The 17,544-nt window shown below is 44.3% G+C and overlaps 1 protein-coding gene across 1 annotated transcript in view; it reads right to left on the bottom strand.

Annotated features, from left to right (window-relative positions):
• Nucleotides 1–5,025: 5,025 nt before the first annotated feature.
• LOC128331291 (semaphorin-6A-like) overlaps nt 5,026–17,544 on the bottom strand; it is a 33,851-nt gene continuing 21,332 nt past the window's right edge. The window contains exons 11-16 of the mRNA XM_053264641.1: nt 11,997–12,152; nt 10,769–10,945; nt 8,410–8,550; nt 8,219–8,293; nt 6,891–6,949; nt 5,026–5,202 (exon numbers count right to left, since the gene is read on the bottom strand). Of these exons, the coding sequence (XP_053120616.1) occupies nt 6,892–6,949; nt 8,219–8,293; nt 8,410–8,550; nt 10,769–10,945; nt 11,997–12,152 (607 nt within the window). The 3' untranslated portion in view covers nt 5,026–5,202; nt 6,891. The remainder of the gene's footprint in view (nt 5,203–6,890; nt 6,950–8,218; nt 8,294–8,409; nt 8,551–10,768; nt 10,946–11,996; nt 12,153–17,544) is intronic.

The following is a 17,544-nucleotide window of genomic DNA, read 5'->3' as shown; positions in this document are numbered from 1 at the left end:
GGTTTCTCTCAAGTTGTTTTGATAGTGGATAAGGATAGTGGAGAGATGGTCTTGTGGTAGCAAGCATGACTTGTCCCCTTAGCTAAGCAGGGTCCACCCTGGTTGCATATGAAAGGGAGACTAGAAGTGTGAGCACTGAAAGCTATTCTCCTCTGGGGATGGAGCCACTCTGGGAAGAGCAGAAGGTTTCAGGTTCCCTTCCTGGCTTCTCCAAGATAGGGCTGAGAGAGATTCCTGCCTGCCACCTTGGAGAAGCCGCTGCCAGTCTGTGAAGACAATACTGAGCTAGATAGACCAATGGTCTGGATCAGTATATGGCAGCTTCCTATGTTCCTATGAAATGCTAACTTCACTTTAAGCAACAATTCTGTGGCAACCCTAAAGTGTAACCAGTTTCAGCTACTAAGACTTATTCACACAACTGCTGGCAGTGTAGGAGAAGAGCCCAGCCTGAGTAGGAGAGCTGAGGACACTCCCAGTTTGCAGTTGTGTGAACTCTAAGTATTCAGATAGGAGGCAGGGTGCATGATAGTGTGTGCAGCAGCAGCTGGGTAGGGAAGCTTTTCCTCGTACCTTTGTAAAATGCTGGGGGCGGAATCTGGGTAGGGCATGCTCATCTTACCTAGCTGCCTCCTTGCACACTCCTTGCCTCCACCTTAATTTTTAGAGTTCACACAACTGCCCATCCTGTGCATGCCTGGCTTTTCTACCCAGGCTGGATGCTTCTCCCACCCTGAGCACACCTGCCTCTCCTACTCAGGCTACGGGCTTTTCCTACGCTGCTAGTGGTCATGTGAATGGTCCTCATGAGTAGTGTTGGGTAGGCATTTAGAATCCAGTTACCTTTCAGCTCCATGAAAAACAGTTGAGATAGTTAGGGATCGCACAGCAGTCGATAAAGAGACATCTTCCTCAAGTATCCTTCCGTGGAGCCAACTGACGAGGAAGGTGAAAAACAGGAAATAGGAAAGAAAGCCAGTTCCCTCCCTGTCCCAAATTCTGTTTGCAGATGGGAAAGTTGACACTGAGAGCACTTATTTGCATGTTCAAAATTGCCCTGTGAGTTTTAAAACACAAATTTCAATTTAAGTTTTCCAGTTCTAATCTGATCAATTTGATCAGTTGGGCAATTTTCTCCTCCTTTTTTAAATATCTTTCTTTCTAAAAGTACAGAACAAATATTCTCAGCAAGAACCTAATATCCCAACTCAGTTCAAACTGTTCTCCTCTCTTTTTCTAAAAGGTGTTGTCTTCTTTTCATAACTACCAAGCAAGAAGCCCAATGCCTAACCAATCAAGAGTGACTGGATTCCTTCTACATGGATATGCTGATTCTCAGGAATTGCAGTCATTTCACTTCATTGCTTTTCTATCTGTCTATTTGGCAGCCCTCATGGAAAACCTCACCATAATCACAGTCATTGTTTCTAGTCATCACCTCCACAAACCCATGTACTTCTTTCTGGCCAACCTGGCATTCCAAGGCCTTGGCTCAATATCTGTCATAGTCCCCAAATCGATGGCAAATTCTTTCATGAACATCAACTCCATTTCCTACTCTGGATGCATCTGCCAAATTTTCCTCTTCCTCTTCTTCACTGCATCTCACTTCTTCCTCCTTGGCATCATGGCTTATGACCGCTACATTGCCATCTGCAAGCCTCTGCAGTACGAGACAGTGATGAATAAGAAAGCATGCATCGAAATGGCAATAGGAACATGGATTGGTGGCTTTCTCCTTTCCACTATTTATACTGGAAGCACATTCACAATACTCTTCTGTTCCAATGACATTGGCCAGTTCTTCTGTGAAATTCTGCAGCTATTCAGGATCGCCTGCTCTGATTCATATCTCACTGCACTTGGGGTTATCATTGTTGGCATGCCCATGACCTCTGCTTATCTTCCTTTAATACTTTTTTCTTGTGCTCAGATCTTTAGAGCAGTTCTAAGAATTCCCTCCACCCAAGGAAAACAAAAAGCCTTCTCAACTTGCATGCCACACCTTATTGTAATATTATTATATTTTATAAGTGCTTCATTTGCCTACCTCAGGCCACCATCTAGATCCCCATCAATTACGGATCTCGTAGTTACCATATTATATTGTATGCTGCCACCAGTAATTAACCCACTGATCTATAGCACGAGGAACAAAGAACTCAAATTGGCATCCTGGAAATTGACTGTCAGAATTTCTTCGTCATTCGCACACAGTTATAACTGGACTGATTTTAGGAAATAAATTCTTCTGTCCAGATTTTTTCATTTATCTTTTAAAAGAACATCTATTTCTTTTTTTAAAAAAGCCTCTTGCCATCTTTTCTTCTCTGGCAAAGCATTCTTTAAACTCACCATTATCTGAAATGCAAAAGAGATTCATCTGTCTAGAGACCATTAGTCCAGAAGCCTTGTGGGTCATCCAGATACCAAGAATCATCCAGAATCAAAAATTGAACTCTTTGGACACAATCACAAATGTTCTGTTTGGCAAAAGGCAAACACTTCCTTCAAAAGTAAGAACTTCATCCCAGTTGGGGCTGCTTTGCTGCATTAGGACCTGGATGGCTTGCCATCATTGATTGAATCACGAATTCAGAAGCATATCAGAAAATTCTAGAGGACGTCATCCATACGTGAGTTGAACCTGAACCAGAAGTGGGTCATGCAGCAGGACAAAGACCCTAAACATTCAGTTAGTCTACCATACCCAGAATCATCCAGAATCAAAAACTGAAATTTTTGGACACAGTCACAAATGTTTTGCTTGGTGAAAACCAAACATTGCCTTCCAAAGCAAGAACCTCATCCTGATTGTCAAGCATGGTGGTAGAGGCATCGTGGTTTGACGCTGCTTTGATTCATCAGGACCTGGATGGCTTGCCATTATTGATGGAGCTACAAATTCAGCTGCATATCAGAAAATTCTAGAGGACAGTGTCAGGCCATCTGTCTGTGAGCTGAAGCTGAGCTGGATGTGGGTCATGCAGCAAAACAAAGATCCTAAACATTCAAGTAAGTCTACCATAGACAGAAGTTCAGCTAGATAATTTCAGACCCTGGACCTAGTGGCCTTGCGGCAACGTCTGCCCCCGCCCCCCTGGTATATTATGTTTATGACTTTTATTATGTTTGTTAATTATACCGATTATGAATAAAAGTTCTCAAATTTTTTAAATAAAAAATGAATACAAGACAATTAAGATAAATTAATATGGGGTTCCCAACAAGGGGCACTAGTACTATTTGTGTTTGTATGTATATATGTGGCTGGTGTGTGCACATATGCACACACTCATAACTGTGTGGTTATGAGATGGGCTACTCCAGTCACTGGTTTACATCCAGACTAAGTTACTCATCAGCCGTCTTATTGAAATTAATGGGGCTAGATTACTTGCCCATTAACCTCAGTGGGAGTACTCATGCATAACTTACTCTGGATGTAAACCAGTGATTGGAGTAGCCCATCTCATTACCAGTGTGTGTGTGTGTGTGTGTGTGTGTGTGTGTGTGTGTGTGTGTGTGTGTATAGACATACACAGGAAAGCTCTAGGGAGTACCTGAGCTGAAGGTTTCTGACAGGCTGGGAACTCATGAATTAATAAATAATAAGTAAGAAGAGGCGATTTGACTAGAATTGGAAAGAACTGAGTTCAAATCCTTCCCCACTCAGCTATGAAGCTCACTAGAAGACCTTTTGCCAGTCACTTTTTCTCATCTTAACCTATCTCACAGGATTGTTGCAAAGATAAAGGGCGGGGGAGATAAAAACTACAATGTTTGCCACCCCATGCTCAGTGGCTGTACTGGGACAGCATGAATAAGAAAAGGAAAGGAAGCAATATAAGAAAAGCACAAAATAAAAAAGAGGAATCCATATTTGTTCTGGAAGGGCACCACCCTCACCCCTCTCAGTTGCTGCCCTAATCAAACCCAGCTTGAATTGGCAAACTGGTCCACTGCAAACTGGGCTCAGTTCAGTTCGATTGCAGACCGTCTCCCTTTCCTGAACGCCGGTCTGGTTTGCGATCGAACCACTTGAACTGGCCTAGTTTGTGGCAGACCAGTTTGCCTTGAGCAGTTCATGCACACCCCTAGTATTTACCAGTCCACAAGGACCAATGTTTACTGCACATATACTTGTAACGTTAAGAAACTTAGAAAGAAAGCTGAAATTGTGACTTTACTGCTTCTCAGAGCCTTGAAAGGGACATGAACCCCATTCTCCCTTAATAGTATTATTTCCGCAAAGCTTCAATTGCTGCTTTACATTTGGAGGTAGAATGCAAAGCACCTCTTTCACCATTTCTGAGTTGTTCTCTATTTAACATGAAACACTGACTAACATCCTGTCTAATGCTGCATTTGCAAAAGACTGTTGTGCTAAACCTTTAGCCTGTGCTAGCTCATACTTGCTCATGCTTGGACAACAAAATGCACATCCTGTGGCATGCCTCATGTGTTTTGTGTAATAGTACGAGAGCATGATTCCAAAAAAGAAGCCATGTTTTTGAGCAACTACACCATCTTCTTGCACTAGAACACCTTGGTTTGGTGAACAAGCCCAGCATTAGTTGTCAGCCATGATTCCCCACACTTAGAATAGGTAAGAGATCTTCACCTTGGACTTGCTGTCTTTTTGTTACTATACTTGCAAGCAGATGCCACTTGCAAATTTGACAAGCACTGATGGAAAACGAGTTGGTTTTTTTAAAAAGATCTGTTTGCTTTAATTTTAAATGGAATTTCTCTTGTCACAAACAGAAAAAAAGATGAATGGAAGAGGGATGATTAAAATGAATGACTTTGTTGGACCATTGCTTTACAAAAAGAGTTTCCATTTCTTATGGAAGCTTTTTTAAAAATAAAAACTATTCTTTCAGCGTAGGAGAGTGAAGAGGTAATGCATGTTGATAAATGTGGTCTCCTCACCAAACGGAAAAGTCTTTTAACTATACTGGAGCCTGAGATTTTTCTCAATATGATTCCCATCAATCAAATCAAAAGCATAAGGAAAATGGACAAGGGCAGTGTACAATTCATTAGCTGGACTTCCCCCCACACTTGTAGATTAAATGAATAAGAATTAAAACTGAATTTGTTCTGCTCTTCCCTTTCTGGAAGCCTTCGTGCTCCTCAGCAATGACATGGATTTCTTCTAGCCATGCCATTTTGGAAGCTTCATAGTAGAAAGGTGGCCTAAAATAATGATAGAATGAATACAAGATAAATGTACTGTGTCGTAGACTGTTCTTGGCTTGTTCTTTGGGTTAAATGCATGCTAGAAAAATATATACTACAATACATTATAAATTATTCAAAACGAGCAGCTTCAAGCTTCTGTTACATGTGAAATGGCAGGATTACTACATGAGGCCTAAATGCACAGGCCTTTACATACACCTTAATTCAGGGTCCCCAGATGTTGGATTACAGAACTGTTACCAGAGCAATGGCTGATCAGGGGTGCAAATAATTTACTCTTTGGAGTTCTGCAAACTGAAAATGAAGAAGGGAGCTTAGTGTGCGTTGGGGGCACATGTCCCTGCCGCATAGGCATTTTCATCACTCACCATCAAAAATCACTGAAAGGGAGGGCACATTTCATATGAGAGAAAATGTTTGTGAAATGCACTTATTGCTAAATGCTCAAATCAACTCAGGCATGGTGCAAATGTTCAAAAACAATCCTAAGAACAAAACACTCATAAGAACGTAAGAAGACCCCTATTGAATCAGACCAAAGGCCCATCCAGTCCACCATCTTATTTCCACAGTGGCCAGCCAAAAGCCTCTGGGAAGTCCACAAGCAGAAGTTGAAAGCAATAGCCCTCTTATGTTGGTCCCCCACTTCTGAAGTCTTGGGTTTGAGTGGCATACTGCCTCTGAAGATGGAGGTTAAATGTAGCCATCCTGGCTAATAGCCACTTGCTATTATTAACTCTATCCTGAGTCAGAAGCCCCATTCAGACTTCTTTTTTTAAAAAAAACCCGCTCATTTTTAAAACCGTTTTTAAAAAGCATGCTCATGGTTACAGTGCCAAAAGCAGATAGGAAGTCCTACCCCGATGCTGTCACTCACCTCCTCTAGCTGGCCTGCTTATGGTTAAGGCACCATTTGTGTGAAGATGGAGCTGTCATAACCATGATCGGCAGCCTTGGGTGATCCAGGACCCAAGATGCCTCTAAGGATCTGGGGCTTAGAGAAATTCATGGCGAATATGTCTATCAATGGCTAATAGTCTGGTGGCTAAAGGCCGCCTCCAGCCTCATTGGTAAGATGCCTCTAAATACCAGCTGCAGGGGAGCAACAGCAGGAGAGAGGGCGTGCCCTCATCACCTGCCTGTGGGCTTGTCAGAGGCAACTGGTGGGCCACTGTGGGAAACAGGATACTGGACTAGATGGGCCTTGGTTCTCATCCAGCATGGCTGTTCTTATGTTCTTATCATGGAAGTGCTGTCCATCACAGTTATGATGCTTCCCTCTTCATATAAATAGCATCTTAACCATCAGTGGACTTTTGCAGGGGTGTGTGTGAATGATAGCACCAGGGGGGTGGGCTTCCTACACACTTCTGGCACTTTAACCATGAACAGGGGGCCTTTTAAATATTTGAATGGGGCTACTATTTAGGTTAGATCTATAATTCAAGCTCCTGGATTTTAATTCTAACATGCTTGCCATTTAAACAGATAAGATCTTTTTATGTCCACTTTCCTTAAATACTTGTATCACTGTTTTTAGGTGCATTGTTCTAAGTGCAGTTTGGCACTACTGTAATGATTGTCCATCATTACCTTCACTGATTCCAAGCAAGCAGCATTCAAGCATTCATACAGAAACCCTAATGTTAGAATAAATGAAAGGTTAGAACATTATTGCCTACTTTAACAGTCTTCCAGGCCATCCGTATTGCCATTCAGAATGTCCTGCTCAAATTCTTCTCTAAAAACAGAAAGAAAAGAAAACACAGAAATTACTGAATATATAGCTATATAGCTTGTAGAATCTGCAAGTGAAAGAAAGAAACAGACAGAAACCAGCTTTTCTTATAGCACTTGCATAATGCAAATACATGTTTTCCCCCTCTCCGGTAACTTCTTTGGATAAACAATACTTGTGAATATTTTCCTACTACTATCAGATAGATACATTAACGCTTCAGACATATAAAGTCCAAAGATACAAATAGTCCAGTCAATGATCCGAACCACTGAGAAGCGACCTAAATATTGCTCACATGCTATTTCCAGGTGACATTTAAATGGCCCCTATAGTAAATACAGTGGTCCCTCGACTTACAAACTACTCGACATAAGTATTTTTCGAGTTACAAACGGCAGTTTTAGATCCGGTTTTAGATGCGGTTTTTTCGACTTACAAATTTTTAGATGGGGTTTCCTCGACTTACAAATTTTTAGATGGGGTTTCCTTGACTTACAAATTTTACATGCGGTTTCCTTGACTTGCCTGCCTGTTTACTGCCTGTTTATTCTTGAAAAGAAATGTTCCTGTGCAGTTTGCAAGCCTTACTGGGGGTCTGGGTCTTTTTTCTAGGCTCCGGAACGCATTAATCCGTTCCCAATGCATTCCTATGGGAAACCGCTTTTCGACTTACGAATTTTTCGACTTACAAATGTGCATTCGGAACGGATTAATTTCGTAAGTAGAGGGACCACTGTACTTTAATACCTGAGCACAAGCACAGCAATATCCTCACACAATTTTTCATCTCCACCTTCTGGTCAACACTTGCTTTCCATGAAGCAAGATTACTATAAAAGCATGATTAGTGTTCTGGTGAATGGTGGTTCTTCGCAGAAAGCAAAGCAACAGCTGACCTGCAGATGGTGCTAAGGAAATTACTCTAGGATTCCTGCTGCAAAGGACAATGCAAGCCTGCTGGAGTGTGTGGAAAGAGAGTAAAATCACACATGGAAAAGAGCTGCCCCAGAATGTCTTATTGTTGTCTCTCCCTAGACTTGGGATGGCATTTTTGGTGGCATCCTGTACTTAATGTAATATGCATTGCCAGCAATCAGAACGAAATCTGAGCATATTGGGGAAGCAGAGAGAATGAAAGTGAGAAGAAAGTGAATATGTATCACCATCTTTTATCTTGAAACTCATTATTGCCTATTAGTTTCCACCAAACAATAACTGAACATTAATGTTAGGAACCATCAAGGATCTTCAATGCCAATTATCACTTACGTAGCTCCAGGTGAGAGTTGTACACATGACTCATTCACCCATCCACAATATGGGTCACGAGAAGCTATGCAGGTCCTTCATAGAGAAAACAAATATGATTTATTCTAGAATCCCTTTCCAGGACTCTCTCTGCTTGGTATGATTTTAAGAAAGGAAATGGCAGAGAAAGAAACCATGTCAAAAATACCTACTTTTTGCATGCACCATGACGCTCGCAGTTTCCCAGAGGAGCCTTTATTATACAGTTTGGAAATGCTACATAAAGGGCACCTTGTTGCTTGTCCAACTCCATGGCTATAATCCTTGTGTCATCCACCCCTCCTGAGTTGCACCTGATTTGTCAAAAAAACCAAATCCATAATTCTTGGTCAGGTTGATTATAACAATATATATTTCTAAATCAGAATAAAATCAGGAAAACAATTTTTTTCAGCTCAGAAAAAATATATTTGTCTATGACATTAACAACAACAACAACATTTGTCTCATATGTATGTATGTATGTATGTATGTATTTAATTGAATTTATATTATCAGAGAGGGTCTGGTAAATATTAAAAATGCTTCTCTGAGGGAGGGCAGGATGCCTCCTTGTCTTAAGGAGGCTATTATTAGACCACTTTTGAAGAAACCTGCATTGGATCCCTTGGAGTTAGACCTATTTCTAACTATCCATGGTTGGGCAAGGTGACTGAGTGGGTGGTGGCCTCTCAGCTCCAGGCAGTTTTGGATGATGCAGATTATCTAGACCCATTTGAAACTGGCTTTTGTGTGGGCTATGGAGTTGAGACTGCCTTGGTTGGCCTGATGGGTGGTCTCCAACTGGCTATTGACAGAGGGAGTGTGACTCTGAGGTTACTTTTGGATCTTTCTGCGGCTTTCAGTACCATTGACCATGGTATCCTTCTGGACCGCCTGAGGGAGGAGGGATTGGGTGGCACTGTTTTACAGTGGTTCCACTCCTACCTCTCTGGTTGAGTCCAGATGGTGTCGCTTGGAGACTGTTGCTCTGCAAAGCGAGACCTGAAGTATGGAGTTCCACAAGGCTTCATACTGTCTTCAGTGCTCTTTAACATCTACATGAAACCGCTGGGAGAGATCATCAGGAGGTTTGGTGTTGGGTGTTATCAATATGCTGATGACACCCAAGTTTACTTCGCCATGTTGACCCCATCAGGAAATGGCATATCAAATTGAGGTTGAATCCAAATAAGATGGAGGTACTGACTGTGGGGGTTCGGGGCCCAAGAGATAGTTTAGATCTGCCTGTTCTGGATGGGGTTACACTCACCCTAAAGATCAGGTACGTAGCTTGGGAGTGTTCCTAGACCCAAAGCTCTCCCTGGTTTCTCAGGTTGAGGCAGTGACCAGGAGCGCTATTTATCAGCTTCGGCTGATACGTCAGCTATGTCCATTTCTAGAGGTTAATGACCTTAAAACAGTGGTTCATATGCTAGTAACTGCCAGACTTGACTACTGTAATGCACTCTATGTGGGTCTGCCTTTGTACATAGTCCAGAAACTACAATTGATACAGAATGCAGCAGCCAGATTGGTCTCTGGGATTACACGAAGGGACCATATAACACTGGTTTTGAAAAAACTACACTGGTTGCTGATATGTTTCCAGGTGAAATACAAAGTGCTGGTTTTTACCAATAAAGCCCTTAACAGCTTGGGTCCAGGCAATTTAAAAGAGCCCCTCCTTTGTCATGAACCCTCCTGCCTTTTACGATCTTCTCGAGAGGTCCAGTTACAATAGCAACCAGCCCGTCTGGTGGTGACTCAGGACTGGGGTTTCTCTGTGGCTGCCCCAGGGCTTTGGAATATGCTCCCTGCTGAAATAAGAAGATCTCCTTCTCTCTTTGTTTTCAGGGAAACCCTCAAGACTTTCCTCGCAAGCTTTTAATTAGAATTTTAATCATTTTAATCATTTGTTTTATATTATTTTTGTTGTGTTTTAACCTGTGGTTTTTAATATTAAAATGTGTACACGACCAAGAGCCAAGCTCTGTACCTCCCTCCCTTGCCAGCAGCAGTGGTGCTTTAGAGCAGAGGAGGAGCTTTTCCAGCCCCTCCCCAGGCCCTTATACAGACAGAAATTTCACAGCTATAAACAAATTTAAGGTTGTTATCATGGAAAGCTGAGTTGATGCTGTGGAATTCCTTTTTGAAGGTCTTTCAGAAATCATATCCCAGATTTCATTCTTTGGATTTTGTTTACTTCCAGTGACACAAGAAAGATGGCACTTGTGAACATGTTTTCTGTGTAGTTAGTGACTGTGTGTGAGAGAGAGGGAGAAGGAAGGAGAGAGTGAGTGCAAAAGACAGAGAAGGAGAAAGAGAATGAATTGTTGAGATGTGATAACTTTAAATAAATCATTCTTTCATTACAAAATTAATATTTTCCCTCCCATAAAATACATTTTAAAATGTAGAGGCCAAGTTTAAAAAATACATCACCCCCCCCCCCTCCATGAAAGCAGCACTACAGTTGAAAATGCAGAGATAAGGTTGTTTGTTCAAAAAACCAAAACAGAGAATACACACTTTTCCGGATTATAAATACTCATCTCTTCGAGGAAAAGGCCGCCATCTTGAAAGTGACTTTCTTTTGTCATGGCCAAGAACTTCATAATCTTTCCCTTCTCTGATCCAACAAAAATAACATGATAATCCTGATTGGGGCCAGCTTTACTATCTGCAATAATTTTTGTCAGGCGGTCTCTGGAATGACAGCATTAGATTTTTAACCACTGGATTCGCTTGTCACTTGCTTTATCATTCCTTCCACTTCATAGGTAAGTGTTTAGCAACCTTATAGGCAGAATGTACCTGTACATACATAATACAATTTCCCACTAAAACAGGAAACGTATTTTTACGCAGTATTTTTACACAGCATTTCTACGCAGCATTTCTACACAGTACAGAACTTTTGAAATATCCAGAACAGAGTCTATTTGTGTCATTACTCCAGATTGGGAGATGAGGTGGACAGTTCAGGAAGACCCTACTGTTGGGATTTGCTACAGACATTGTCTTAGTTCTGTGTATGGGGCATGACTGTCTATATTTGAATGTAGCTATATACTGCCTTCACAGTGGAATATGGGTTTGTTTGCTTCTTCACTTGCTGCCTCGAATTCAAACTGAGAGATTCTCCCTTTCTCTGCATAAGAGACTGTTAGTCTGTTTATTGTTTTCTTAGTTAAAGTTGGCTTCCTGCTCAATTACTTATAGAGGAAAAATAATTTCTCTGCAACACCTACAACTCAGACCCTGGGCAAACGCACACTAATGGAACCAAAATGCACACATCAGGAGAACCAGAGGACCCTATCCTGCACTTTCTTCACAAGCTGAGGACACAGGCCTGCCATCATCCTCAGACTTGGAGGAATACCCTGAGGACCTGCCAGCCCTAGTAGAGGTCCCCTTAGATGATCAGGCAAGTCTCCTTCCCTAGGGAAGGGAAGGGCTGATTCACTCTGACTGGACAGCAGCCATAGCAAATAACAAGCAGCCATCGGAGCATTGTCCCTCTTATGTTAGTAGACCCAGCTCTTCTGGTTTCTGCTTGGAGCTAGCCAAGGTCCTGATTCTTTTCTCCTTGGAAATGTCCAATGTCTACAGTCCTCCCAAATCCCTGCCTTGGCAGAAACCCCAAATTGGCTTAGAAAAGGATAATCAACAAATTGGGTGGTGTGGAGTGGGGGGGGGGGACATAAAATTTAGCTACTTTTTTAGGTACAGAAAAGGTACCAATGGTGTTTACCTGACAACTGTCCGCTGAAACCATGGCTTAGAAGTAATTGAGTTTACTGATTTATCCATGAGAGTATGTGTACTGCTAAACGTTAGAGTGTCATCTGGAAATGCATTGGAGGATGTGTATTCTTCAAGAGATTCAGAGCCAGCACAAGATCCTGGCCTAAGTAAAAGAGAGCATGGAAGGAGATGTAATTCTCAATTGTATTTGTGTCAATAATCTACATGAACTGTTTCCCCCCGCTAAGCATCTGTTATTAGGTGAGAACATGCCAGAGGCCTTGAAGCACAAACAGAAAAAATGCATGATGCCACCAGTTGCAGCACTCTTAGATATCCCCTGGATGTTGTCATGTGACAACACAAGTTTAATATTCAGAAACAGAGCTGAATGTTGCCATTCTACTATTTGGTCCTATTAGATCGGATAATTTTCAGATTATGTTTCAAGAGCCAAGGAGGTGGACAGGTGTTTGGAAATCTGAGAGTTCACATGTGTGCTCAGTCCTTGCCCTGAATCAGGGTGGTGGCACCCTTCATGTTAAAGGAGGCAGTAATGAGACCACTCCTGAAAAAGCCCGCTTTTGGCCAGCCATTTTAAACAACATCTGGCCTGTTTTTTACCTTCCATTCTTGGGCAAGGCTTTGGAGTGCATGGTGGCATCTGAGCTCCATGCAGTCCTGGAGGAAACTGATTACTTGGCTCCTTTCCAGTCTGGCTTCCAGCCTGGATATGGGACAGAAACGGCCTTGGTTGCCCTGGTGGATGACCTTTGCCAGGAGATAGACGGGGGAATGTGACCCTGTTGATTCTCCTAGATCTTTCAGGGGCTTTCGATACCATCAACCATGGTATTCTTTTGGGCCTCCTCTCTGGGTTGGGACTTGATATATTGACTCCGGTCTTATTTTGAGGGTCACATCCAGCAGTTGGTGCTGAGGGATGCCTGCTCGATCCCTTGGCCATTGGCCTATGGGGCACCACAGGGTTCTATTTTGTCTCCCATGCTGTTTAACATATACATGAAACCACTGGGAGAGATCATCCATAGGTATGGGCTACAGTGTTATCAATATGTTGATGACACCCAGCTCTTCCTATCATTTAAGTCAGCTAACAGCAGGGAGGCAGTGTCCTGAACCGATGTCTGCGTGTTGTTCTGGATTGGATGGGGAGAAACAAACTGGAACTTAATATAGATAATACGGAAGTTCTCTGGGTCGGTAAAACTGATTATCCAAGTGGTGAGGTAAATCTGTTCCTGCATGGGGCCACACTCCCCCTGAAAGACCAAGTTCACAGCTTGTGGGTACTTCTGGACCCGATGCTGTCCTTGGAGACACAAGTGGTGGCAGTGTGCAGGAGTGCCTTTTACCAGCTATGGCTGGTATGCCAGCTGCTATCTTACTTAGAGAAGTAATATCTGACCTTAGTCACTCATGCACTGGTAACATCCAGATTGCATTGCTGTAATGTGCTCTATGTGGGGCTGCCTTTGAAGATGGTTTGCAAGCTTCAACTGGTTTAGAATGCTGCTGCTACGATGTTTGTGGGTGCTGGTCACTCCTCGAGGATCACACCTATCCTGTGGGAGTTTAACTGGTTGTCAGTTTGCTTCCAGGCCCCATTCAAAGAGCTGGTCTTGACCTTTAAAGTCCTACACGGCTTGGGGTGGGGTGTCTGTCGGACTGCATTCACCCATATGAATCTGCCAGGGCTCTTCATTCCTCATTTCCAGATCCAGACACACTCTGGATCTGGTTTTTGCCGACCGGGAAATAAATGATCTGGAGGTGGGGGAATTTGAGATCACTCCCTTGTCATGGACAGATCATCACCTGGTGGGGTTTAGTTTGACTGTTCCGTCTGCCCTCTGCAGGGGTGGTGGGCCGATTAAGATGGTCCGCCCCAGAGGCTTATGGATCCGCTTGGATTTCAGACGGCCCTCGGGGAGTTTCCAGTGTCCAGAGCTGGTGACCCTGTCGAGGCCTTGGTTGATCTCTGGAATGGAGAGGTGGCCCGGGCTGTTGACACGGTTGCCCCCAAGCGCCCTCTCTGGCTTGGTGGAGCCTGTTCTGCTCCTTGGTTTTCCTCGGAGCTTAGGGTGATGAAGCAACTCGGACGACGGCTGGAGCAACGCTGGAGGAAGAGTCGTCACGAATCTGATCGAACACGGGCTAGAGCCCATTTTAGGGACTACGCCGTGGCAGTGGGGGTGGCGAAGAAACGTTTTTTCTCCGCCTCCATTGCGTCTGCTCAGTGCAGGCAAACAGAGCTGTTTTGTGTGGTGAAAACATTGCTCCACACATCCCCCCGGACAATGGGGGAGGAGTCATGTATGGCTCTTTGTGATCGGTTTGCCTGTCGCTTTGCAGATAAAGTCGCTTGCATCCGTGCTGACCTGGACTCCAGAATTTTGGCAGTTCTGGCAGACGTGCCTCTGGTACCATCTGGTCCCGTTGTTTTGGATTCTTTTCCGTTGGTGCGGCCTGAGGATGTGGACAAGATCCTGGGCAGTGTGCGGGCGACTTCGTGCGCTCTTGACCCTTGCCCTTCATGGCTAATAAAAGCTGCCAAGGAGGGGACGGGCAGATGGCTGGAGGTGATCGTTAATGCTTCGTTAAGGGAGGGCAGGATGCCATCGTGCCTTAAGGAGGCGGTGGTAAGACCTCTATTAAAAAAGCCCTCCCTTGATCCCTCCAACCTGGACAATTATAGACCTGTGTCTAACCTTCCCTTCTTGGGCAAGGTGATGGAGCGTGTGGTGGCGTCCCAGCTGCAGAGGGTCTTGGATGATACGGATTATCTGGACCCTTTTCAATCTGGCTTCCGCCCCGGGTATGGGACTGAGACTGCCTTGGTCGCTCTAGTGGATGACCTACGCCGGGAACTAGACGGGGGAGTGCGTCCTTGTTGGTTCTGCTGGACCTCTCGGCGGTGTTCAATACCATCGACCATGGTATCCTTCTGGGACGCCTCTCGAGTATGGGGATCGGAGGCACTGCGTTGCAGTGGTTCCGGTCCTTTCTTGAGGGGAGGGTCCAGAAGGTGGTGCTGGGGGACTACTGCTTGGCCTCGTGGCCGTTGGCCTGTGGGGTCCCGCAGGGTTTGGTCTTGTCCCCCATGCTGTTTAACATCTACATGAAGCCGCTGGGAAAGGTCATCCGGGGATTTGGACTGAGTTGTCAGCAATATGCGGATGACACTCAGCTCTATCTCTCCTTGTCATCTGATCTTAGGGAGGCGGTGGATGTCCTGAATCGGGGGCTGGAGGCCGTGATGGGTTGGATGTGGGCTAACAGACTGAAATTGAATCCGGATAAGACGGAGGTACTGTTGGTCAGTAGGAGAGCCAATCGGGATGAGGAGATTTTACCAGTTCTGGATGGGGTTGCACTCCCCTTGAAGGAGCAAGTACGCAGCTTGGGGGCACTACTGGACCCGGCTCTGCTTTTGGAGGCTCAGGTGGAGGCGGTGGCCAGGGGTGCCTTTGCACGGCTTCGGCTGGTGCGCCAGTTGCGTCCCTTTCTCAAGAAGGCAGATCTGACCACGGTTACCCACGCCTTAGTCACGTCGCGGCTGGATTACTGTAACGCGCTCTACGTGGGGCTGCCCTTGAAGAATATCCGGAAACTACAGCTAGTGCAAAACGCGGCAGCGAGGGTTCTATCCGGAGCTGCCCGTTGGGAACATATCACCCCCATTTTGAAAGAGCTGCACTGGCTGCTGGTTTGTTTCCGGGTCCAATTCAAGGTGCTGGTTTTGACCTTTAAAGCCCTAAACGGTTTGGGCCCGGGGTATTTGAGGGACCGCCTGCTCCCAAGGGTTGCTGCCCGCTTGACTAGGACATCTGGGGGGGGCCCTGCTCCGGGTGCCGACAATGAGGGAGGCCCGGCTGTCGTGCACTCGGGACAGGGCCTTCTCTGTTGCTGCCCCTAGACTCTGGAATGCTCTCCCGGTGGCCATTCGTTCCTCAGACTCCATCACAGCTTTTAGAAAGCTTTTAAAGACTTGGCTTTTTACCCAGGCTTTTACATAATCGTCTTTTACTGCTGTTCCTGTGTGTTTTTATTTGTTGTCTTGTTTTTATGCCTGTTTTTAGCTTGATGTTTTTACTGCTTTTTACTGTATGTTTTTAATTTTTGTAAACCGCCTTGGGGTTTTCTTTTAATGAAAGGCGGTATAAAAATGTAAAAATAATTAAATAAATAAAAATAAATTATCTCTGGGCTTAAAGTAAGCCCCTCTGCCCCTAACGTCAAATGTAAACAACATCCATGGGTCCTCCACGAAAACAACTAAAATTCCAGCAAATTGCTCAGCCCAAACCCTTCAAGCTCAGAAACTGGATATATTGTGAAAATCCCTTTGTTTAGTTAGCAGGAAATAGAAGTTAACAGTGGGCTGAACCTGATGCCTCCCCAGTATCCCTCTGCCCCCCACAAACAGAACCTTTTCAGTTACTTGCTCTGTCTTCTGTAGATGAGCAGCAAAACAAAAATGACAGAGATTTTGAATACTCACTGGAACACAAGCCATTACATAGACCATTACTGGGACATAGGTCATTAGGAGATTGGGAAGGTCCACAGCAGCCCCTCTCATCATCTACTTTCATGGCAGGCCTCGCTGGGCAGCCATGCCTCCTGCGTTGACACGAAAAGCACATGGGACATGGCCAGCTTTGGGCATGGAAGCATTGCTGGTTGGTGTCTTGTAGCCAATGAGGCAAGTGCTTAGTTTGCTGGTTGGGTGCTGTTTTCCCTCTCTTGAGAGAAAAGAGCACCAACCAATGAACTAATCTTCCAACTTGCCAGTTTGGGAGAGACCTATCAGTGGCACTTCTGTTCCGTGCTTAATGCCTGCCATGCCCTGTGTGTTGATATGCTTCTGACATCTATGCAAGGGAAATGACTGGCACTGGGTGGGGAAGTACTGCTTATCTCCCTCTTAACAGTTGGAAAGCATTTTGTTCACCAGCTGGGTGTCTGGGTGAAGGGGTAAGTGGGTGCCATGTGGGAGGGGAGGTGCTGGGTGGTCCCTAGCCAGCCCCTTGACACAGGGACATTTGTTCCCCCTTGTTCAAAGGTGGCTCTGCCACTTGTCAAGTCATGTTCATAGTTTAAGTTCCCTTCCCCCTAAATATACCTGAGTTCACAAGATAGCCAGAAAAATACTCCTGTGTACAACTGTGTATGGCCTCTCTTGTACCATTAGAATATATTCCGCAGGAAAGAATGATGCAGACTAGCTGACCAAGTTTTTAACTTTTGTCTGAGCAAACTTGTTTTCAAGGGGAATATTGACTCGTGGAGAAACCAGCAATGAAATTTATCCAATGTTTCTCCTTGTAAGGAACCTTGAAATTCTCAGTGAATTCAGTTTCTCCTAGGAAGAACCCTGACATAATCTTCTGAATTTCAATTTGGAGAAAAATTGGTTCCAACCCTAGGGTTACATTTCCACCTATTCTGCATTTGTCTCTGTGTCTTAGCCAATGCAATGTACAATGAATAATTGAGCAACCATTGCTAAAAGAACTATCCAGCTCCTT

This window comes from Hemicordylus capensis, chromosome 6 (assembly GCF_027244095.1).
Source record: "Hemicordylus capensis ecotype Gifberg chromosome 6, rHemCap1.1.pri, whole genome shotgun sequence".
Classification (NCBI taxonomy): domain Eukaryota; kingdom Metazoa; phylum Chordata; class Lepidosauria; order Squamata; family Cordylidae; genus Hemicordylus; species Hemicordylus capensis.
The sequence above is the reverse complement of the archived record's forward strand: the minus strand, read 5'-3'. Positions and strand labels throughout refer to the sequence as shown.